The following is a 24,865-nucleotide window of genomic DNA, read 5'->3' as shown; positions in this document are numbered from 1 at the left end:
TAGAATGTTTAGCTACTACTTAACAAACCACCCTGTAATCCATTCAGTTACGTCAGTAACCATTACAACATTCAGCTCTGTAAGTTTCAAATTTATAATTTTAGAAATAGGCAACAGAATTGTACAAACAGCCCAAATTACAGTAGTTTAACAATTCAACAGATGCAGCTGAAAGTTCATGGACATAGCTTTATCCACTGCCAAGCTATGATTGATTGGATACATCAAACAGGGGCATAGCCAGGATTTTTTGAAGGGGGTTCCAACAGCAGTATTGAGTTACCAGAAGCAGGGGTCTGGAGGCACAGCCCCCAGCCACTGACAGACTTTCAATATTTTTAAAGAATCAAAACTCAGTAAAATTACTATATTTTATGTACATCAATTATAATGCATATAAGTGTTCCTAAGATGAAAGCTAGTACTAGCTAAAGCTACCTAGTGGAAGCAGACAGCATAACACATAGAGACACATATAGTAATCTGTATTGGTAATTATCTAACTGGTATAGGATATGGAATGACTTACAATCAAAACATTATAACTACAAATATGCATAGCATGGTTAACACAAGTGATAAATTACTGGAGTTCTACAGGCTGTATATCTTTAAACACTGCACACCAAAGCTATAACAGTATAAGGTCATGTTCAGTTTTGTATATAATGTTAGACTGTCTGAAAAGCTTCACCAATGAAGTTCCTTAATAATTATATGGATCATATTTATACATGACTGCTCTATTAGAGTATATACCTGACTGCTCTATTAGCGTATATCAATCTTTTTAGAAAGGGCTCATGTTGCCTCTGTAAATTCTTCCCTGAGAGATGAATGCAAGCTTTATCAATTGTTGTGCTGTGCCATACACTATTACTCACTCATTTTGTCCTGCCATACTTAAATGGTGTGTTAGGGTCCTGCTGTAAACTCAGAAGTCTAAATTTTACAGGGGGGGGGGGGGGGGGGTTCCTGAACCCCTTGGAACCCCCTGGAACCCCCCTCCCTATGCCCCCTGGTTATACCTATATATTATAAATGTGCAAAATGGTCAGCTTTTTGCAAATGGGTCACAAATGTTATATAAAATTGTTTTGGTAGGGTTATGTGTCTATATAAGTATGTACTTAATCTAATGTTTTATTCTATAGGAGGAGGTGTTGATTATGATTCTGGACCATACAATGTAACATTTCCTGCTGGACAGACCAGTGTTTCATTTGATGTTCCAATAAATGATGATAATATATTGGAAGATGATGAACAGTTTGATCTTACTATCATCTCATCCTCACTACCTAATGGATTTACAGTTGATAATCCTAGTGAAGTTGTGGTGACCATAATTGATAATGATAGTGAGTAGCCATGTGGATTGGTTATGTCAAATCCTTGCTAATGTATTCTTTACTGTAGTAGATTCAAATTTAATGATATGTAATTATGTGGTTTATGTGTATAGTGCAACCAGGCATGTACTTCCAAAAAGTTAAATTTCATGTTTCTGGTTATAACTTGAGACATACACCACACATCTTAATTCTGTTTTTTGCACATGGTTGTACTCATGTATCTGTACATATCTGTAGACAGGTTACCATGGCAACAACCACAATTATCTCAAAAATGGTATATTTATGGTTTTTGGTTTTTTCGTATCTAGTTTTATATACTTTTGAGTTTTCATAATTTTCTAGTAGATGAAAGGTCTCATCAAGCCCGACAATTCGTAGTACCAAATTTGTAAAAAAATGTTGTAAAAGTAAGTTATGGTGATTTTTGTGATTTTCATAGGGTTTCGAAAAAATGTATCTAGTTTTACATACTTCAAAATTTTTACATATACTCATTATTTTCTGAAAGGAGATAGACATGCCTAAAATTTGTAGCTGGGGTTTTGTAAATTTCTTTTTAGTTTTTGTTTTATGACATCGTAAAGTCAGATTATGGATTTTTCTGTGAAATTTGTTGAAAACCACAATTTATAAAAGTACACTCTGAGACACTGCAAATATGTATAACCACAAAAAAACAAAAAATTATGAAATACTAATGAGCAAAGCAACACATGAAAGGATAAAAACATTATAGAATGTATCTAGTGGCATATAGAAATAAATGCGTAGGCGAGGAAGTAAAATAAGTTTGGAGGTTTATGCCCAGTTGCACTATACATTACTTATTGTTTATTGTAGGATCTATAGTGACAATTGGCCGGTCAACGTACAGTGTTGATGAAGATGATGGACCAGCACAACCTGTACTGGTTCTCAGTAACCCATCATCAACTGATATTACTGTACGAGTTAGAGATACTCAGAATACTGCCACTAGTGAGTGAAGTGGTTTCATCACAAAATGTTAATTGTAGTAATAATACTACAGGAGGAGGTGTTGATTATGATTCTGGACCATACACTGTCATATTTCCTGCTGGAGTGATCAATGTTTCATTTGATGTTCCAATAATTGATGATAACATGGTGGAAAACAATGAAACATTTGACCTCACTATTGTATCTTCATCATCCAACAAAGTTACTCTTGGTTCTTCTGTTCAAGCCACATTGACTATATTTGATAATGACTGTAAGCATTTAGCTATATACAGTATGCACTTGTATTCTTGTATTTTATTTATCATGCTATTTTATACAGCAACTGTGGTAAGTTTCAGTCAGACATCCTACAGTCTGAGTGAGGGTACTGGACCAGCACAACCTGTGCTAGTTCTCAGTAACCCGTCATCAATTGACATTACTGTAGAAGTGATTGATGCCAACATATCAGCTTTTGGTATGTTTGAAGGTATGCACATATGACTTCATATTGTCTCACACAGGAGGAGGTGTTGATTATGATTCTGGTCCATACACCGTCACATTTCCTGCTGGACAGACAAGGGCTTCATTTGATGTTCCAACAAATGATGATAATATTTTAGAAGATGATGAGAATTTTCATCTTAGTATTGTCAACATAACAACATTATTTATTAGCCGTGTTTCTGCTAGTGGTCGTACACAAACAACAATCATTATAATGGACACTGACAGTAAGTACAGATATACCATATCATAGATGTACATAGTATCAACACATACAAGGAAAAAAGCAATTTTAAGATTGATTAGGGATCATTGAAATAAACAAAAGTTATGAAACAAGGGAGGTTGCCTATACCTGCAGATATACTAGTGGACATGTAGGAATTAAATGTCCACTAGTATATCTGCAGCTATAGGTGATCTCTCTTGTTTCATTACTTTTTATTTCTATAATCCCTAATCGATCGTAATTTCCCAACTTTTCTTATTACTTGTCAGTTTACACTTTTGTAACTTAACTATTGGCAGGTGAACCCATATGTATTGCACGAAAAGAAAGAATGGTACCAGACAAATCATAGCATTAAATTTTGCATCTGAACATATGCCCTGATTATCAAGTGAAGTGGCAATTACGCTTCATTTTCAACTATGTTCAGCTATTACACAGAAATCTGCAAGAAATCCAGAAATATTAACAGTTTCTGTATAAACACAATAGTCAGCATAAGGAAGCCATTACACGCTTTTGCATAACGACACCTTTTACTGTCAATGAAAGGAAATGGGACACAAAGAAAGACAAAGATAAGTCCATACATGATGCATGCATTGTACATATACTGCCATATACCAAAAGACACCTTTCAGATTGAGATGTATCTAGTAGTGAAAAATCAAGCCCATACTTGTCAGTAAAGTAAGCTAGTCAGTAGAAATTCCACTAGACAATAAAAAAATTAAAATTTCACTTAATGGGAGCATTTTGGGACTTTTGGGCTTACCAAACAATACTGCCAAGGCACTGTGAAGGGGTATTGTGAGGCTGGTTTCTAGTTTTTGTGAGAAAGTGCAAACCTTTAGTATACAGTTCATGTACATATGTGTGAATAGCATAAACACACCCGTGGTCATGCAAACTGCAAAACCAAGCATACAGCCTGTTGTTGATGAAAATGTTTAACATTGTATGTTGATATGGTATGGACTATTAAATTTTAAATGCATGGGCTGTTATGTTAGATGTGTTTGAGGTCAACATAACTCATTTTCAACTCAGCCACACATTAAATATCTGTGAAAATCTTGATGTTGTTGTTACTGTTGATAACAAATTATTAGTATGGCATACCAACTTCTTAGGCCTTGCAGCATGTGTTTTGCTTTTTTTTAATTATTTTAGGCAACCACTTGTCAGCATGTTGTTAACTGCATGGAGTTATTCATTCTGAGGCATATACATTTCTAATTTGACATACTGTATAGGCTTTTAGTGTCTTAATGCAAGCACATTGACTTTTAATACTTTGCTTCCATACAGTTGTTCTCTATCTTTTTAATAGCTACTAATGTAAACTTCAGCCAGTCAACATACAGTGTCGATGAAGATGATGGACCAGCACAACTTGTACTAGTTCTCAGTAATCCATCTTCAACTGATATTACTGTAGAGGTTACAAGTAATGACATTACTGCAACTGGTGAGTAGACCAACATCACCCTTAACAACATGTTAACAGAGTGTACAGGAGGAGGTGTTGATTATGTTTCTGGACTATACACTGTCACATTCACTGCTGGAGAGACCAGTGTTCCGTTTGATGTTCCAATAAATGATGATAATATATTGGAAGAAGATGAAGAGTTCCGTCTAACCATTACACAACATTCATTACCTAATCGTGTAAACCGTATTACACCTGGACGAGCTGTTGTGACTATAGTGGATAATAGCAGTAAGCATTTTGTTTTTAGTATACAAAGATGATTGCTATAACAAGTGTAATTGTTTTACAGCTATTCATTACACAGCTTTCATCCCTTAAGCAGTTATGTTTAAGAATAACTACTTTTCTTATTATTTTATGCTCTTTAATTATTTTATAGTGTACCTAATTTATCTCATTATTTTATACACAAGCATTTGCTTTATGCCAGCATAACTTGAGCTGGCAAAACCATCAAGCAATATACCTAACTACATTATAGGGAGAATTTCCAAGATTTTGAAGTGAAATGTATTAAGTGTGCACCTAAAGAAAGAAATAATGATTATCAATATACACTACATTACAAATTTCCTACTAGGAAATTGGTAACATTTCTAATATGCTTATGTTAGTGAAGCACAGTCCCTCCCAAAGTTGGAGTGCCTCTGAAACAGAGTTAGTGGAGCAAGGGGAAAAGTTAATCCACTCAAAAACAGCCAAGCTGTCAAAAAGGAGTGCGGCCTTCAAAAGCCTGGGTGAAAAAAGTTGTGAAATCAAAGGTGGCGGCCAAGAAATGGCTGCAATGATGTCAATGCTAATAAATTTTAACAATGCACACAATCATTATTAAAATTTTTTAGCATTAACATCATTGCAGCCATTTCTTGGCCGCCACCTTTAATTTTACAACTTTTTTCACCCAGGCTTTTGAGGGCCGCACTCCTTTTTTACAGCTTGGCTGTTTTTGAGTGGATAATATTCTCAGTATGTTTTCACTACTTAGCCAACTTAAAATTTTGAGGCAGTCGCATTATTCCACACCCTTAGGGTGAATTGCTGCAGACATAAAAGTAAAATTGACTCAATCCTAAAGCAGATCCCATATTTTCCTTCAAGAAGTCCTCTACCTGGTGATATAGTTAATACTGCCCATGATCATAGATAAATTCATGTATACTGCTACCGTCTACTGTAAGGTTATAGCCAGCTAACATTGGAATCTGATGCAATGCAGGGAATTAGTTCACATTGATACAACGGAAGAGTGTTCATGATCAGTAATATTCAGCATTATTACATAATGCATGTCTGAGTGGCTGCAAGGCCATGCATGGTGGGTGGCTAGCCACCCGCTGGATCAGTCCCTGAGATGATATGTGCAGCTGTTTATGACAATGCGTGCATGGGTATTCCCAGAACTGACCAAGGGTCAGAATTAACAAATTAAATTCTGAGCTTTATGCAGAAGTTGAAGATAAGACATGCTTTAATAATAGATTTTATATATTGTCTACCATCCTCAAGTATAAGTGATCCAGCATAGGCTGGTGATTTCCATCATGTTGCTATAGCTAGTTGTTTGTCATAATCAACACAAACAGGCTGGATGAAAGATTCAACCAAACACTGCAGAGCCGATGATGCTTGTGAAGTTTATTGAGCATATAAAAACATACATCTTGATACCTATGTTTTTGCATGCAACATTGCACACCATGAGTCCAGTATTGACCATGCATTTGAATTGATGTAGCTACTGTATGCCGGAAGAAAACCTCTACTTCCCACTCAGACAGCTAGCTATTGACATGGAGAAGAATGCAGGACTTTTATCATCCCACACTGCATGCTTTAAATTAAAACAGCATTAATTTTGCGACTGTGTTCATCGCTGCATATAGCTATGACATGGAATTTAGTTTCTAGCTACTAATGCATTTTCCATAAATCAACTCGGGAAATGAAACTACGCTACTCATTTATATAGTTTCCAGGCTAAGTCGGCTGCAGTGATCCGTCACAAAAAAACTTAGCATGGACCGACCTGTCCACACAATGCCGGGTACACCTGCGGACCAACTCCAAGTGGTCAGGGGGTGCATGTGGCCAACCAAGTTGGGGCCGGACTAATTTTAGTCAGGCCGGACCAATTTTGGATGCCAAAAATGGTCCGGCCAGACTAAACTTGGTCAACCAAATTTGGTCCGGCCGGACCAGTTTTGGTATCCAAAATCGGTTCGGCCGGACTGATTTTACCCGGACCGATATTTCTGTGACAGCTCCTCTTCAGTAGGCGAATAAGATGATATCCAGGTTTCAATTGTTAAGTCCTTTCTTCACTAAGAACCGAGTACTCAAAACGTTTACAGAATTTTTTAACTGTACACCAGTATTTCACCAATTGTTCAATGTTTTATACTGTAAATTTAGGCTTGAGCGATTGTGTCAGATTTTCGCAGATACGGTCACATAAAGCTGAACAGTCATCTGTTCCTTTGGCATCTGATTATCTCACCAGCTGATGCATGTATCAAAACAGTTGTAGCACCAAGCAAAGCGCTCAATATCTAAGAGTAAAGTCACTTTTAAATCAAGCCTCTAGCTGCCATCCTTCATCATTTACAGTGCGGTAAATGCAAAGATGTAAATTTCTGTAAACTGCATACAACTGCAAGTGAACACCACCTATGCATGTCTTTATAAACACTTTTAAATCTATTCCTAACCGCAGGTCACACATCACAGAGCAAGTGGTAGAGTGTGTGGCCAAGAAATGACTGCAGTGATAATATAATGTCTATTAATTAGTCGCATTGTGATTTAACTCATTGCAGTCTTTTTTGGCTACCACCTTTGATATCAGATCCTTTTCACAGTAGCCTATTATTTGAACGACTGCACCCCTTTTTCACAGTTTGGCTGTTTAGATTAAATAGCAGGCTGGCTTTTGTCTTTTCTGCAGGTAAACCGATGAACTAGATTTTAATGACATTTTGTTATAGTTAGGTGGCTTAGCAAAAAAATGTGGACACAACTGACAAAAGCACCAATTTTTTCTGTGAGTTCCTTACCACATTAGATTAAAATTTTTGATAGGATCCACCTCAGGCATGCTTGCTGGGAAGCCATCCAAGGCTTGGAAATATGCCTTTTTGGAATTTTGGTGTTTTAAATAGTAATTTGAAACTTTAGAATAACCTAGAATATTTCAAGTGACATTAAATTATAAAGTATGTCATTAAATTATAAATTATGTCATTAAATTTAAATATTTATCAACACAAGTCTACGTTTTTGTGCTTTATTCACAATTATTCTATTAGAGCAGTCGGGCAGTCCTGTAACACAAAGATAAGCACATCTCCACTCTGCATTTTACATTCACTTCACTTAAAGCATGCAATAATCCACCATACCACCACCACAAGTATCCCTATGCTGTGCTGTGTTGTTCAGTGTATATTAGAGTTGTGAACCGGTATTAAAAAAACCGGTTATATACCGGTTACAGTGGAATTTAGCAGGTTATTGTGTTCAAGAAATTATAACTGGTATTCAGTTGTAATATGCGCATGCGCATGCGCATGCGCATACACCAACTTCCGCTTTAATAATTATTGATACTGTTATAACCAACGAGTGACAAATGGATGATAGCAGAGATTCAGATGAAGAAAGAAAGACATTGTTCACCACTCGATATAGTAACGCCAGACTCTCACAAAGCTCCCGTGTGGATGCATTTTGGATTTCGCAGAGATGACTCGTCTGGGAGGATAGTTATTGGAAGTAAAGCGGTCTGCAAGCTGTGTAAGAAGGAAGTAGCACGCTCAGGTGGGACTACTAATTTAATAAATCATTTGCGGATTCATCATCATGCTGAATTTGAAGTACTCACGGAGGGCGATGAAGCAGGTAGTTCAGGATAGCAGAAGATTGACGCCTACTATCAGAAGCCAACTGTAAACCTATTGGTACCCGGTTCAAAACGAGCACAAGAATTAACCGGAGCAGTGGTAGAGTTTATCGTGCGTGATCTACGCCCAGTTCGTGTCATTGATTGTACAGGTTTCCTTCACCTCATGAAAGTCGCAGAACCCAGGTATGTAGTACCTTGTCGTCGTACGGTCACCAATTACATAGATAAGCAGTACATAGCTCTAAGGAATACAGTAGAGCAAGAGCTTAAGGATGTTCAATACCTCGGACTAACTACTGACATGTGGACATCCAGGGCAAACGATGGCTACATATTCCTTACAGCCCATTATATAACACCAACGTTTCAGATGGTACATAGAAATCTGCAAAGTTGTCCCTTTCCTATTAATCATACTGCAATCAATATTGCTGAGCTACTTGGGAAAATGACAGATAAGTGGTGTATAGACATAAGTTCCCAAGTTATAGCTGTGACAACAGACAATGCTAAAAACATAACCAATGCCATAACGGAAGAACTAATGCTCACAATGATCCCCTGTGCTGGTCATACACTTAACCTCTCAGTCCAGCGCGGACTAGCTGTGCCTGAGCTGTCAACTACCTTAGCAAGGTGTTGCAAAATTGTTGAACACTTTAACCGTTCACGTATTGATAATGAAGAATTAAAAACTAAACAAAAGCAACTAGAAATTCCACAACATAATCTTATATAAGAAGTAGTAACTAGGTGGAACTCTACTTTTGATATGATATTACGATTATGTGAGCAGCAAGTAGCTATTGCTGCAGTACTTCATGTTAAACGTGACCTTCATCACCTAGAACTTTCACCTCGAGAATGGCATAACCTCAAGGATTTGATCAATTTGTTAGGACCATTCAAAAGTTTAACAACTCCAGTGGACAAAAGTACCCTACCCTTTCCTGTTTGGCTGCTATCCTATCTGATTTAAAGTGTAAACTTGCTGACCAGCCAGGTGAATCATCTGTCCTGAGAGCCATAAAATTGGCTATGAGGAGAGACTTCAATGAAAGGTATCAAAATGAGAATATACAGGCTTTGATGAAAAAGGCTGCATTTTTAGACCCTAGGTTTAAAAATTTTCCTCATTTGTCGAATATGCAATCTAACATTACTAGAGAAAGTATTTCACTTACCTTACAAGAAGAAATGGTTCCAATTTTCGAGGAACTGTCAACTGACTCAGATGATATTGAGATTGTTGACAGTTGTCAAACTGAAACACCTCCTGCTAAAAAGAAACAAATTCATCCACTGAGAAAGTTACTAGGGGACAACTTTGGGGGGCCTAGTAGCAGCACTACAAGTGACAACACCACTGAAGATAATGTTCAAGCAGAGTTAGCAAGGTACAAAGCTGAACCCCAAGTTGCTTTGGAAGTTAATCCACTTTCATGGTGGAAACAGCACTGGTCAATATATCCCATTCTTAATAAACTTGCTAGAAAATATCTCTGCCTACCTTGCACATCAGTGCCCTCTGAACGTCTGTTCAGCATCAGTGGTATCATTGTAAATGAAAGAAGAGCAGCACTTGATCCCTGTAATGTGGATAAACTTGTATTTTTGAACAGTAACTTGAAACCAATCCACCTTGCAGCCACATATGCCAAGAAGAAGAAACACTGTCAATGTGGCGATTGTGTTGACCAGCTGCAGTGACCGCAAATCTACAGTAGATTCCAGTGTTTTGACACTTAATAGTTACTTTTCATTCTTGTAACAGTAATCACTTACTAGTAATCTATAGTATTGAAGTATTCTTCTTGTAACCAGTAGTGCACTAAGTGCAGGAGCAGTACACTGTATGTTTTTGACTGGCTCCAGTTTTTTTGACTTGTAACTTAGTGTATTAGTGTCTCAGTTATTGTAACAATGTTAAAAATATTATGACAATGTTAAAAATATTTCAAAGTGTATGTGAAAGGTGTGCATGTACTGAGTTGGCTTCTCTGACACCTCCCTAAATGTAGCCCAGGGTGTACATCAAAGTGTGAAGAAGCCATAGTGGCAATAACCGGTCAATATCCAATTATGGGCTACCTAATAACCGGTTTGTTTACAGTCTGCAGGTTCACAACACTAGTGCATATGCACTCTCCTCAAGCATGTACGTATTTTGACATATGGAATCTTTAGATTAGCTCACTCTGAAGTGGCCCCATATCTAGGAGTGTTTACCCCCTCAGAAATTTAACCATGTACTTGCTTATAGGAAAAGCTAGTAGAGTACATTTCATCAATTGTTTGCTTAACAAGCGTACCATAACAGAAAGATAAAACAGCAAGGAAAAGAACTAAGCTCTTCTTAAAACTAATCAGTGCTGCATGGTCAAAAATATATTTGCAGGACTGATTTATTGAATGTGGGAATTTGAAAGAATAATACTGCTAGAACAGTCATCTATAAAGTTCTGCTGCACAATAATAAAATTACCATGACCACTGTGCTAGTTGAACTCTTCTTTGCATGTGATTTCAGCACGGCTATCTTACCCAATATTGTATGCACACAATTGTGCCAAACATGCCATAGTTGAAATTCTACACTGTTGATTAACTGATCGATGAAATATTGCAATTCTGTGTTCTTTACATCCTAACCTAGCATGTCAAAGCTGACTATGTAATCTTTGGCTGCTAAGTTTCACAGTAATGGTGAATGTAAACATGCAATACTAAAAGTTATTTTGCACTGCTACAATTTGATTTTAAAATTGTAATACTTCATCAGATTGCATCATATGTCTGAAACATCTTTAAAACTGTAGCATTTGATATATACATACTTGCATGTCCAGTCAAGCTCTGGTTGCAAGGCAATTATATTTACGTGTACGTAGTTAGTCATTTATACTCTACCATTGCTTAATGAAGGGGAAATTCATGAAAAAATCCATGGTGACTGCATCCCACAGTTATACTGTACTTAAACCACACTTTCCTCTCACAAACCCTGGTGAAATCCTATACTTTATATCTACTTCTACAAATACGCAATTATAGCATTAATTCAGCTTGAGACTTGAATAAAGGAATTTTATCTTAAATGGTATGCAGTTGTACTGCTGGATTAATGGTATGCAGAACCTTATTGTTGTGGTCATGCATGTGATTTCAGCATAAACACAAAATCATGCATGTAGCAATAACACATATTTTCATACTAAATAACAAGAGCTGGTGTAGTATAAGCTGGTAAGTTATCAAGCTATAGCTACTTCGCAAACAGGCACAAAATGAATTCTGTATAAGATGTGACATCTGAATGACTACAGTATTTATTTATTTATTTAGTTATTAAGGCTTTACAGCACAAGTGTTGAAGGTCTGTAGGACACCTGGTCCTACAGCCTGTTTAAAGGTGTTATATAAAGTGTGTTTTTGAAAAGGAGAAGAAAGGAGAAAAAAAATCCATGACTGGACCTGGGCAGCCTCGAACCTGCAGCCATCCGATTAATGCTCAAACAGGCTGTAGGACCAGGTGTCCTACAGACCTTCAGCACTTGTACTGTAAAGCCTTAATAGATAAATAAAATAAAAAGTATCATGTAAGAGATATTTCATTTATATATCACAAACTAATTACTGCAAATATTACAATGTATATTCATTTCCATAGTGAGCAACTATAGAGAAATTTCTCTATACAGTTTGTGGATCATACAAGCTGTATATGCTGTAAACTATAGATGACTGGATTTGTGAAAAGGTAGCTTTTCCACACATTTTACATACCAGCAAACAAAATGATGTAACACTTGACTCCTTCTACTGATTAACTTGCTCTTAGTACCAGAATGCAGCCAGATACTGTAGTTACACCCATGGAAATTTCAGGCTATTATATGCCATGATCAAAAAGTTATGAAGCTTAAAGTTCAAAAAATGGGTCAAATTTTGTGTGTGGAAAAGGTACCTTTTCACAAATCCAGTCACAGTCAGTATGAATGAAAAAATTACTTGTCAGCATTGAATAAAGCTTGTGAGAGTAATATTACTGTTTATCTGGTCTTGGTTTAATGTTCAACCCTGCATAATGTTCTCTTGCATGAAATAGAGCAAAACTAGCACTTATATGGCTTGCAGATTTTGAAAATTCTTTAGTTACATAGCTATAAATGCTTTTATGGAAAGGCCCTTTTTAGAATAAGATGGATCCTATTAAAAAATTAAAGTTAAGGTTCTGCTACATACGTGGAGAAAGTTTGGTGCTTTTGTCATTTGTGTCCACATTAGTTTTAAATTTGGCTTTAAGCAACCTAACTATTATTTTTAAATTAGCTTTTGTATTGTTTTGTAGTAATTTTATATTATTTGTTGAATTGATTTATATTGCTGCTATATATTGAGATACTTGAAACACGTGTGTTACACACATGCATGTTTGTAACACAAATGTATCTACATTAAAATTTTATGCATGCTTAGCTTTAATTAGTCTGATATTCATTGAAACAAAGCTCAAATTAATAAAATTTATACCATTAGATATGCCTGTTCATGGATAGTAAAAACATTTGTTTTATGTTCATACAACAAAAGGCACATACATTATGGGTGCTTAATTCATGATGCTGTAAAAGTAAAGTTTATAATTGTCATTTGTTTGTTGGAATGGCCTTCTTCTTTGTCCACACGGAGGAGTACAATGCAAACACTATACCTTGATGGATTTGCCAGTTCATGGTAAATATATTGAGCCTAGTCCTGTCTTTGTAGCTTGTTTCAGTTGTGAGTTATAATCAATAAAATAAGTGCCAGTAATTTATTTGCAATTCAGATTAAAAGTTTAGGTAGTGATATAATGTATGGGCAATAATTGTGGTAACATTGTTTACTTCCAGCTATTACTGTCAACTTCAGTCAGTCAACATACAGTTTTAATGAAGATGCTGGACCAGTACAACTTGGGCTACTTCTCAGTAACCCATCATCAACTGATATTACTGTACAAGTTAGAGATAATCAGAATACTGCCACTAGTGAGTGAAGTAACATCATGACAAAATGTTAATAGTAGTAATAACGTTACAGGAGGAGGTGTTGATTATGATTCTGGACCATACACTGTCACATTCACTGCTGGAGACACCAGTGCTTCAATTAGTGTTCCAATAAATGATGATAATATATTGGAAAATGTTGAGGACTTTATGGTTACTATTATGATAGGTCCATTACTGGATGGTGTCACTGGTGGTAATCCTGGTAGTGCTACTGTCAATATACTAGATAATGATCGTAAGTGACTGACATATTGAAATATAAGTGATGAACTATATATTCCAAATGTTGGCAGGCTATATAAATTGCTTCTTTCAGTTTATCATTATTGGTCATGTTGTAATTCCAAATGTGTCATGTCCATTTGAATCAACTCTATTGGTTTATTAGCTTACTGCTTTACAGTACATCATATGTAACAGTGTTTTGGTACATGTATGTAATGAAATGCATGGATCACGCACACCGCATGTACCCACATATACACACACAATCACACACTTGTGTTGTGTCTAGTGGTCACTCTCTGTCAGTGGTGAAGATGGATGATGTTCAACTTCTTAATACATAGATGAATAAAAAATTGAAAATTTTAAAAGGGGAATAGGCATGTGTTCTATTAGAAGTACTGCCCAAGCGCAATGTCACACTCGCTCGCACACGCAACTTTACTTGAGATTTTAAAAATTGCTAATTAAGAGGCGTGGCAACTGTTTCACTCATGATTCTTGTGAACGAAACAGCTGCCACGTTATCTCACTAGCAAAACAGTTGCCACGCCCCTTAATTAGCTATTTTTTAAAAATCTCGAGCAAAGTTATGTGTGCGAGCAAGTGCGACGTTGCGCTTGGGCGGTACCATATGTGATCCCTATTGCAAATCCACTATCATGGTTCATGATACATACAATACAGCTGTGTCTTAGTACTTACTAAGTACCCAACTAGGAAGAAACTTGAATTAAAGCATAAGACATTTATAGTGTTTTATCATGTGATGACTGTGCACTGGAGTTGTCAGCCTACAAACACAAAAAAAAGAACAATTGTTGATTATACAAGTATTTGATTTATATTATGGCATTCTTCTTTGTCCACATGGAGGAGTACAATGCAAACACTATACCTTGATGGATTTGCCAGTTCATGGTAAACAGATTGAGCCTAGTCCTGTCTTTGTAGTTTGTTTCAGTTGTGAGTTATAATCAACAAATTAAGTGCCGGTAATTTATTTGCAATTCAGATTAAAAGTTTAGGTAGTGATATAATGTATGGGCAATAATTGTGGTAACATTGTTTACTTCCAGCTATTACTGTCAACTTCAGTCAGTCAACATACAGTTTTAATGAAGATGCTGGACCAGTACAACTTGGGCTACTTCTCAGTAACCCATCATCAACTGATATTACTGTACAAGTTAGAGATAATCAGAATACTGCCACTAGTGAGTGAAGTAACATCATGACAAAATGTTAATAGTAGTAATAACGTTACAGGAGGAGGTATTGATTATGATTCTGGGCCATACACTGTCACATTCACTGCTGGAGTCACCAGTGCTTCATTTAATGTTCCAATAAATAATGATAATATATTAGAAGATGATGAAGACTTCACTCTTACTATCATGAGTGGTACATTACCTAATGGTGTTACTTGTGATGGTGCTGGTCAAGCTATCATTACTCTGGTGGATGATGAAGGTGAAGTAATACTTACATTAGCTATTATATATTATTTTACTTGTCATAACTGTTTTTGTATATAACACATGTTAGGGGTTGCTTTTTGTAATAAAATTACATATGCATGAAAGAAAATTTAAGCTAATATTGGGTATTGCTACATAAAAAATGTGTCCAAGAGAACATGTCACTTTGTTGGTGGTTAGCTGATAACACGGTGTAGTGTTGTTTTCTAAGCGATGTAGTTGTTTTTTGGCTTATGTAAATTTGACAGTACAACTTACAATACATCCATTACAAACTATCATACAGTACCGTTAGTACTCATACGGTATGGTTGTACTGTATAGTAGGGACTATGAAGGTGTGGGCATGGCCCGTGATAAAATATCACCCAAAAACCTGCCTTGATTTTTCCTCACAATGACATAGCAGTATTGGTTGAAATCAAGCCCAAAAGTGCTTTCAGATTGATCAGATATGTAATGTAAAGTTGCTACAGAGTTTTAAAATTTTTGTATTCAACAGAATTTTTTACTGCCTGCCTGATGCATTCAGTCAGAAATAGCAGAGAACTGGCTACAGCTACAGCCCTACTTTTTTTGCAAAAACATTTCAAATTCACTTCAGAAGAAACCTTTGGCATATTGATGAACATACAATGTGTGCACCATTGTCTTGCCTTTATCTTTCTGTACTAGTAAAGGTTCTTCATCAATAGCTAGTAGGGCTTCCATCCATGGCTACACGTTAGCTACATAACATTATGCAAATGTATACACCCGTGGACACGTGTTATAGACGTTGCAGTGCTGAGTGAGCTGTTCAGTATCATCGAAGTGTTTGTTGAACTTAACTACTAGTGTTTCTGAATGCATTACTCCTCACATTTCTCATTTGCTGTAGCCAACACTGTTCGCTAAAGGGACAGATCAGATCCAGACTTCTAAAAGGGGAGATTCCACTCTTAACAAGTACACAGAAAAATTTGGAATTTTCAACTAGAGTAGGGACCATAGCACATCAATAAAAAGTGTTAGCAGGAGTGTTCTCACGCGCAAGCTGGATGCCGCTACTTAGCCAGGAAGACCGTGAAGAGTAACACAACAATCAGTATTAAAGTTTAGCAACACAACACAACAACTACAATGTAGAAGTACAAGCCAAAAGGAACCAAAACTACAATGAACAATAGAACAAAAGATGTGGCCTATTACACAGATTAAAATTCCTATACAAAACCACGGTAGCTAAGAATCAAGGTGTGAATAACTAATACAACAATGAATAGTTTAAAGCTAATACATACATTAAGTCTAAGTGTGTGCATGTGTATGCAACAGTTCAATACTCCTCCTCACTTGACTTAATGCAGTTCAAGTATTCCAGCTTTCTCTCTCAGCTTACAATGCTGCTCACGTGTCAGACCTTTAGTCATCATATCAGCGGTCATGTCTGTAGTTGAACAATAATCTAATTTGATAGTTCCATTTGCTACTTGTTCACGAACAAAATGATGACGAATGTCTATATGCTTTGCTCGCCCATGAAATTGAGGATTCTTAGCCATCGCTATAGCAGATTGATTATCTTCAAATAGTAAAGTTGGACCTTCAGAAGGGCATCCTAACTCTTTTTCTAGTTGTCGCAGCCATAAACACTCTTGGGCAGCCCCAGATAATGCCACATACTCAGCTTCGGCTGTGGACAGTGCTACACACTTCTGCTTTTTACTGCTCCAGGAGATTGGTCCACCACTAAACATAAAAATGTAGCCAGAAGTTGACTTTCTGTCTGAAGTGTCACCAGCCCAGTCTGCATCACTGTATCCAATACATTTGTCTGAACCATCTTGTTTGTAAAGTATACCAATATTGATAGTACCTTTTAGATATCTTAAGACTCGTTTCAGGGCTGTCCAATGGTCCTTCTGAGGATTTGAGTTAAACCGAGCTAAGCTGTTCACAGTGAATGCTATGTCTGGTCTTGTACTCACTGCCAAATACATGAGACTTCCAACGGCTGACTGGTATTCAGCCTGGTTAACTGGCTCAGTTTGACTGGTTGCAGGTTGAAGTTTCAAACTGACATCTGCCGGAGTGCTTGTTGGCTTGGAGTCTTGCATTCCAAGTCTCTTTAGCAGGTTCTCAATATAGGCAGGTTGTCCAATCCATATGGATCCAGCTTCTTCGTTTTGCTCAATTTTCATACCAAGGAAGTACTTGAGTTCACCAAGGTCCTTAATGTCAAACTTACTAGACAGTTTTTCTTTGACTTGTTTGAGCTGTTTCTCATTCTTGGCAGCAAGAATTATGTCATCAACATAGACCCCAATGAACATCGTATCTTTTCCATTTTTCTGAAAATAAATACACGGATCACTTGCAGTTTGAGTAAATTGCATCTCCTTCAGGTAAGTATCAAGAGTGGAGTTCCAGCAGCGGGGTGACTGCTTCAATCTGTAAATGCTTTTGTTAAGCTTGCATACAAACTCCTCCTTTCCTTGACACTCAAAACCTTTTGGCTGCTGCATGTATACTTCATCTTCAAGAGTTCCATTTAAGAATGCAGTAGTCACATCAACTTGGTGAAGAGACAAGCCATGTTTTACTGACAAAGCCATTAGGAGCCGAAGAGATTCTTGTCTTATTACTGGGCAGAAAGTCTCATCAAAATCTGTTTCATACTGTTGTGTGAACCCTTGTGCAACCAGCCTTGCTTTGTACCTCTGCACAGATCCATCTGCTCCAGTTTTTACTTTGTAAACCCATTTGCTCCCAACTGTCCTTTTGCCTTCAGGCAACTTCACCAAGTCCCAGACATTGTTTTCTCTCAATGATGCCATCTCTGTTTCCATAGCAGATTCCCATTTTTTCTTGTCTGGCCTTGTAGTAGCTTCCTTGTAGGATACTGGCAATTGAGGGACCTCACATACATTGCTACTTTCTTGGCCATAGTAGTCGGGCTGCTTTCTAATTCTGGTAGACCTTCGAGGTTCTGGAGGACTTGATTCCTTGATTTGCTCAGGTTGAGCGGCATCACCAGCCATTTCCATCTCAGGAATTTCAACTTCAGAAAATTCAGCAATCAAGTGATAATTACTCTTGGAAGTAGTTTGTGTATTTTGACCATGCTCTTTGACCTGTTCATTAAACTGTACATCACGACTATGAAATATCTTCCCTTGTGTGGCATCATATAGTCTGTAGCCTTAGGTTAGATTTCCATATCCCACCATAATACACTTACGTGTCTTCAAATCAAACTTAGCCCTCTCATCTCGGGGAACATGTGCATATGCATCACTGCCAAACACTCTTAGGTGATTCACCTTTGGCTTTTTGCCATGCCACACTTCAAAAGGCGTCTTTTTCAAAGCTTTGACTGGTGATCTGTTCCTCAAGTACACTGCCGTTGAAATAGCTTCACCCCAGAACCTTTTAGGCAGCTTTTAATCTAAAAGCATTGATCGAGCCATTTCAACTAAAGTACGGTTTAAACGCTCAGCGATGTCATTTTGTTGAGGCGTTTTGGGCACTGTCAATTCGTGCCTTATACCTTCTGCCTTGAGATAATTCTCAAACTGAGATGAGGTGTACTCCCCCCCGTTGTCTGTTCTGAAGGTTCTTATACTCTTCTTAGTAGCCTTTTCTACAAGTTCTTTCCATTCTACAAAACACCGAAAGACCTGGTCTTTTGTTTTGATTATGTACACCCAGGAGTACCTCGACTTATCATCAGTGAATGTTAGAAAATACTGAGCTCCTCCTATTGATTTTTCACTTATTTTTCCACAAACGTCTGAGTGGACTAGCTCAAGCAGATCTTCTGTCTGCCTTTCACTACTTTCAAAGGGATTTCGGTGCTGCTTTCCACCGATACAGCTCTCACAAAAGCCAAGATCACCTGACAAATTGTAATCAAACCTTTCAACTAAATTACCACCTGCAAGACTTTTAAGGCTTTGCTCACCAACCTTCTGTGCCACATTTCATTGTCACATTTAGTTGCATTTGCACTTTCCCCTTTTCTAGAGTGGTCTAGGTAATACAGGTTTCCACGCTTCGTGGCAACAGCAATTACTTTCTTTTCCTGATTAAAAATTTTGCACCCCTTTTTGTCAAAATTAGTGGTTTTCCCGGCCTCAGAAGCTTTTGACACACTCAAGAGACTATATGACAGCTTAGGAACATACAAAACATTTTCTAGCTTACACTTTTGTGTGCTTCCATCAGGTAGAATCATAGCTAGTTTCACTGTGCCCTCTGCCGGTCCTTCCAGTGGGCTTCCATCACCCAGCATCACTTGCTGTGGGGTCTCCAGGTGTCTCATATCAACAAACAGATTCCTGTCATTACACATATGGCAGGTTGCACCTGAGTCTACTATCCAAGTTCCACTAGAAGTAGCAGCAAGTGCATGAATAGTTACAAATGCCTCATCGTCACTGCCTGGACTTTCCTTTTTCTTTGCTACACTGGCCTGTTTCTTTTGAGCAGCTAGATACTTTCTACAATCTTTCTTAAAATGGCCAGGTTTGTGGCAGTAATGGCACGTAAATGGTTTCTTGAACCCCTTATTCTGGCCTGCAGTAAAGGCTTTACTGCTATCTTCCAAAGGTGTTGGTACCTTTTCTTTGAGCTTTGACTCTTGGTGCAGCAACCTCTCAGTAACAATTTCCCATTTTGGGATATTCTCTGATTGTGCCTCAAGTGCAGTTACTAACACATTGTATGACTCTGGTAAACTGGCCAGTAAGTGTACTACTCTGTCTTCCTCGGATACTACATCACCGATTACAGCAAGACCCTCAAATATCTCACTCATCGTCTTAATGTGCTCATTGACCGGCCCACCTTCCTTTAGCTTTAAAGCGTAGAGCTTTCGTCAAAGCTGCAGTTTGTTAGACCAAGTTTTAGGTTGGAACTGCTCCTCTAGCTTTTTCCACACAGCTTTTGGATCTTCCGGGTCCCCCAGTAGATATAACAACGACGGGTCTACAGCAAGCACAATTATCGCGAGGGCGCGATCTCTCCGTGCAAAAAACTTTGTTTGGCCTTCTGCATTGTCTCTGCCTGGCGCTACCTCAGTTCCACTGACTATACCCCAAAGACTGTCCTTCATTAACGCTATCCGGCATTGTACTTTCCACGTCGGATAATTCTTTCCGTTCAGTGGTATTAAGACAGTTTTAATTTCCGCCATTAGGCTTCAGTTCCGTCAGTCCAGCTGAGTTCGCCTTGATTCTTGTCGACGATTACCTGTTAGCAGGAAACTTATCACTAAATTGTCACTTAGCACGGAACTGGGCCCATAACCTGTTAGCAGGAGTGTTCTCATGCGCAAGCTGTATGCCGCTACTTAGCCAGGAAGACCGTGAAGAGTAACACAACAATCAGTATTAAAGTTTAGCAACACAACACAACAACTACAATGTGAAAGTACAAGCCAAAAGGAACCAAAACTACAATGAACAATAGAACAAAAGATGTGGCCTATTACACAGATTAAAATTCCTATACAAAACCACGGTAGCTAAGAATCAAGGTGTGAATAACTAATACAACAATGAATAGTTTAAAGCTAATACATACATTAAGTCTAAGTGTGTGAATGTGTATGCAACAGTTCAATAAAAAGTACTGAAACAATCTGGAGTAGTGCACTATATTAAACCACAGTAAAACAATAAGAAGTGTTATATCTCTACTGTGCATTTCCATTGTGGTATCTTGAGCACAGTAGGGATATAACACTTCTTGTTGTTTTACTGTGATTTAATATTGTGCACTACTCCAGCTTGTTTCAGTACTTTTTATCGATGTACTATGGTCCCTACTCTAGTTGAAAATTCCAAATTTTTTCTGGTACTTGTTTGTTAACTTTTTTGATAATAATTATTATGACTGGTGAACCCACGTATATTGCATCTGAAATGACGCCACGCGTCCCAATTATCATCTGAAAAGTGAAGTATCCATTACACTTCGTTGTCGGCTATGTTCAACCCATTACACAGCAGTACAAATCAAGAATTGTTTGAAAAACACCTCTGCTATCAAAATAGCTACTATGACAAATACGGACGATTTCCGTTACGAAGGTAAGCCATCACATGCTATCTATCACCAAATCAACACTTTTCGCTGTTAGCAAAGATGAATGGGGCACAAAGGAGGACACTGGTAAGTCCATGAAGAATGCATTTTACGTACTGCGGTATGCCAAAAGGCATCTGTCGGGCAGAAGCAACGTTGACAGTGAAAAAAATCAAGCCCGTAGCCTTAGGCGTAATCGAGTTATGCTTGTCTGAAGGCATCAGTCAGTTACTCAGTCAGTTACTCATTCAGTCACTATTGATAAAATTTATTTTAAAATTCTGTAGCAACTTGTTGAAAGTGTTTAGGGTCAATCTGAAAGCATGTTTGGGCTTAGTTTTACCTAACCAATACTGCCTCATCATAGTCATGGGAAATTGAGGATGCTTTTTGGGTTATATTATTTCATGGGCCATGCCTACTCCTTTGTGGTCCCTACTATACAGTACTATCGTACTGTATGATAGTAGACTCCCCAGCAATGTTTCACTGCTAAATCTTACCATTTAGACCTTTAGAGAAATGCAACTAAAGCCTTTAACAGTTGCTGTAGTACTTAATAAGATAAAGACAATAATTACTGTTAAAGGCACTTATCGTGTAAAGACAGCAGTTTCAAGTGGCATTTGAAATAAACAAAGGTAAAAAGTGATATTAAGTATAATAAGTCTGTCTTTGGCTGACAAACTGATTTTAGCTTTATTTAATCGAAGAAAAACTTGTCAGCAGTTTTTGTCTGCTGAGGGAGGCTCCATGAAACCCTATTTTGAGCCCCCAGATCTCCCCTGTTCTAGGTGCTTTTCTTGTTCTCTTCATCATTCTCTGGATTGGTAGCATGCTTTCCTTCATGATTTTCTTTGTGTTTCTTCACATGATGTGTGACATGTTTCTACTAATAGTAAACAAACTTAGTGAGTGAACTTTTTGTCAAGCTAGATAACTTGATGAACTCTAAGTGAATATAGTTTAGCAATAAGGCTATGCAAAGTTAATTGTATGTTTCTGGTCCTACCAATTCCCCAAAATTACCCAGGTAACCAGGCTTTTTTTTTGCAACTTTTTGATGTGGTACACTACATTCAGGGGTGTACCGAGGAGGGTTTCCAGGGGTTTCAGGAAACCCCTTTGGATTTTACACACCACTTGAAACATTAAGAAATTGAAACTTCAGGTTTCCAGAATCTGGAATCTGTGATGGAACAGGACACATTTTAAACTTTTATCTTAGTTAAATAATAGTTTGAACATGATAGCAACACTTACAGGTGTATATAGCATTGTTCTGAATTATGATTTTGGTGAAAAGATCAAGATACTCTAATAGAGCAGTCAGGTAATATAAACTACTCTAATATAACAGTCACTTAGCTGTAGTGGAAACCCCTTTTAAGAATTTCTGCGTACGCCCCTGACATTTGACATAGTAGTAGCTACATGGAAGAAAAACAAAGTTGGCTAATGCATAAAGTTAGTGCATCTTTATAAGAAAACAGTCATGAAAACTTTGAACAGATATAAAATATCTAAACCAAAAACAGCCAAGCTGTAAAAAAAAAGAGTCCGGCCCCCAAAAAGGCCAGGGTGAAAAAAGATGTGAAATCCAAGGTGGCAGCCAAGAAATGGCTATGATGGTAGGTTAATGGCAAAAGGTTTAATTACAACAATTCAGGTGAATTTGCATTGCCTCCTCCACTAGAATTCGGCATCAAATTCACCTGAATTGTTGTAATTAAAATTTTTGCCATTAATCTACCATTGCAGCCATTTCTTGGCCGCCACCTTGGATTTCACATCTCTTTTCACCCTGGCCTTTTTGGGGGTCACACTCTTTTTTTACAGCTTGGCTGTATTTGGTTTAGATATCACTTCTTTTTTGTATTGCAAGCCACAAAGCCAGCCTTAAACTGACTTTGGTGCTTCCTTTTAACTTGTTTTTTTTTTTCTTTACTGCAGGAATTGTGGAACAAAAGAAGTAATTGTGTGTATAGCTTTTTGTCTGATTAAATATTTGTATATTTAACACTGAATGATTATCACATACTGTAGTTAATAAGGTGACTTCTTACATAACTGAACTGTAGCTGAAACTCTCATTGTTTGTAGCTGAACTCTTTTCGGAGTGAACTGTTTCTAGCTGCACTCTGTACATGGTGATTTGTTTCCAGCATATATTTCTACAGGGTGATTTGTTTGTAGCTGATTCTCTATAGGGTAACTTGTTTCCAGCTGATCTTTCTACAGTGTGATTTGTTTGTAGCTGATCTCTCTACAGGATGACTTGTATCTAGCTGAATGGGTGACTTGTTCTTACTGATCTCTCTACATGGTGATTTGTTTCCAGCACATAATACTGGGTGAAGCTGATCTGTATAGGGTAACTTGTATTTAGCTGATGCCTCTACAGGGTAATTTATTTCTAGCTGATCTCTATACGGGTTACTTGTTTCTAGCTGATCTCTCTTCAGGGTGACTGCTCTATTAGAGTATCTCAATCTCACACTTGCTACACCAAGTTGGATTTCGTGTTATAGCTCTGTGGCTTTAAGTCTGATTCTTCTACACCATTGAAGAGCCTTTCAAAGATGATCCATCTGTACAACAATTTTCAAAGCACTACTCCAAGCGGTTTATCTGGTAGGCGTGGCAAACAGTCGTTTTTTATTAGCTAATCTAAATCTATGCACATAGTATTAACTACATGGGCACCTGGGTTTTAGAAGTAACAGAACATAAATGCCACTTGCAGATATGACTATAGTATAGTTGGTTTTCTGTGTTGAAAGGTATATTAACCACAGTATACAAATTGGTATTAAATTAGTTGTTCTCAATTAATCACATCCTGATCACACCACTGAAATAAATGCCAATCTATAAATTATGCTTTTTCCACACATTTTGCTGTATGCCAAATACATGGAACTGTTCTGCACTAATGCTATAATTTTGTAGTTATCAATTTGAGCTTCAGTCAGTCAACATACAGTGTTGATGAAGGTGATGGACCAGCACAACCTGAACTAGTTCTCAGTAACCCATCATCAACTGATATTACTGTACAAGTTACTGATACTCCCCACCCTCCAAATGCTGCCACTAGTGAGTGAAGTAACTTAATCGCAAAATGTTAATTAATAATATTACAGGAGGAGGTATTGATTATGATTCTGGACCATATACTGTCAAATTTCCTGCTGGACAGACCAGTGTTCAATTTAATGTTCTAATAAATGACGATAGTATATTGGAAGGTGATGAAAGTTTTACTCTCACAGTCTTCAATGCTACACTTCATTTAACAATTGTAGATAATGAAAGTAAGTAACAGATAGCAAACTATATGTGTGATGTTTCTAATTTTGTAGAATTAACAATTGAGTTTGCTCAACAAAAATTCAATGGCTCTGAACCATTTGGTGACTCTTTTGGTATGATGCCTATAATGTTATTGTTGAAAGGAGGAACATCTGTTAGTGACATAAGTGTAAATGTGACACCATCTGACCAGTCACCATTATCTGCTAAGGGTAAGAGATGTATGTCCTAGACTGACTAGTTAGTTAGTGTT

At 37.3% G+C, this 24,865-nt stretch overlaps 1 protein-coding gene across 1 annotated transcript in view; it reads left to right on the top strand.

Moving 5' to 3' along the window:
* The window catches only part of LOC136261087 (mucin-17-like), a 193,765-nt gene that overhangs the window by 90,538 nt on the left and 78,362 nt on the right, over positions 1–24,865 (top strand). Inside the window, exons 21-34 of the mRNA XM_066055053.1 lie at positions 1,155–1,361; positions 2,199–2,336; positions 2,389–2,592; positions 2,662–2,799; positions 2,846–3,058; positions 4,394–4,531; positions 4,580–4,786; positions 13,355–13,492; positions 13,545–13,751; positions 14,821–14,958; positions 15,011–15,217; positions 24,250–24,396; positions 24,444–24,614; positions 24,663–24,824. Coding sequence (XP_065911125.1) covers positions 1,155–1,361; positions 2,199–2,336; positions 2,389–2,592; positions 2,662–2,799; positions 2,846–3,058; positions 4,394–4,531; positions 4,580–4,786; positions 13,355–13,492; positions 13,545–13,751; positions 14,821–14,958; positions 15,011–15,217; positions 24,250–24,396; positions 24,444–24,614; positions 24,663–24,824 — 2,415 coding nt within the window. The remainder of the gene's footprint in view (positions 1–1,154; positions 1,362–2,198; positions 2,337–2,388; positions 2,593–2,661; positions 2,800–2,845; positions 3,059–4,393; positions 4,532–4,579; positions 4,787–13,354; positions 13,493–13,544; positions 13,752–14,820; positions 14,959–15,010; positions 15,218–24,249; positions 24,397–24,443; positions 24,615–24,662; positions 24,825–24,865) is intronic.

Source organism: Dysidea avara, chromosome 7, assembly GCF_963678975.1.
Source record: "Dysidea avara chromosome 7, odDysAvar1.4, whole genome shotgun sequence".
Taxonomy (NCBI): domain Eukaryota; kingdom Metazoa; phylum Porifera; class Demospongiae; order Dictyoceratida; family Dysideidae; genus Dysidea; species Dysidea avara.
Note: the sequence above shows the minus strand (reverse complement) of the source record. Positions and strands in the feature narration are given on the sequence as shown.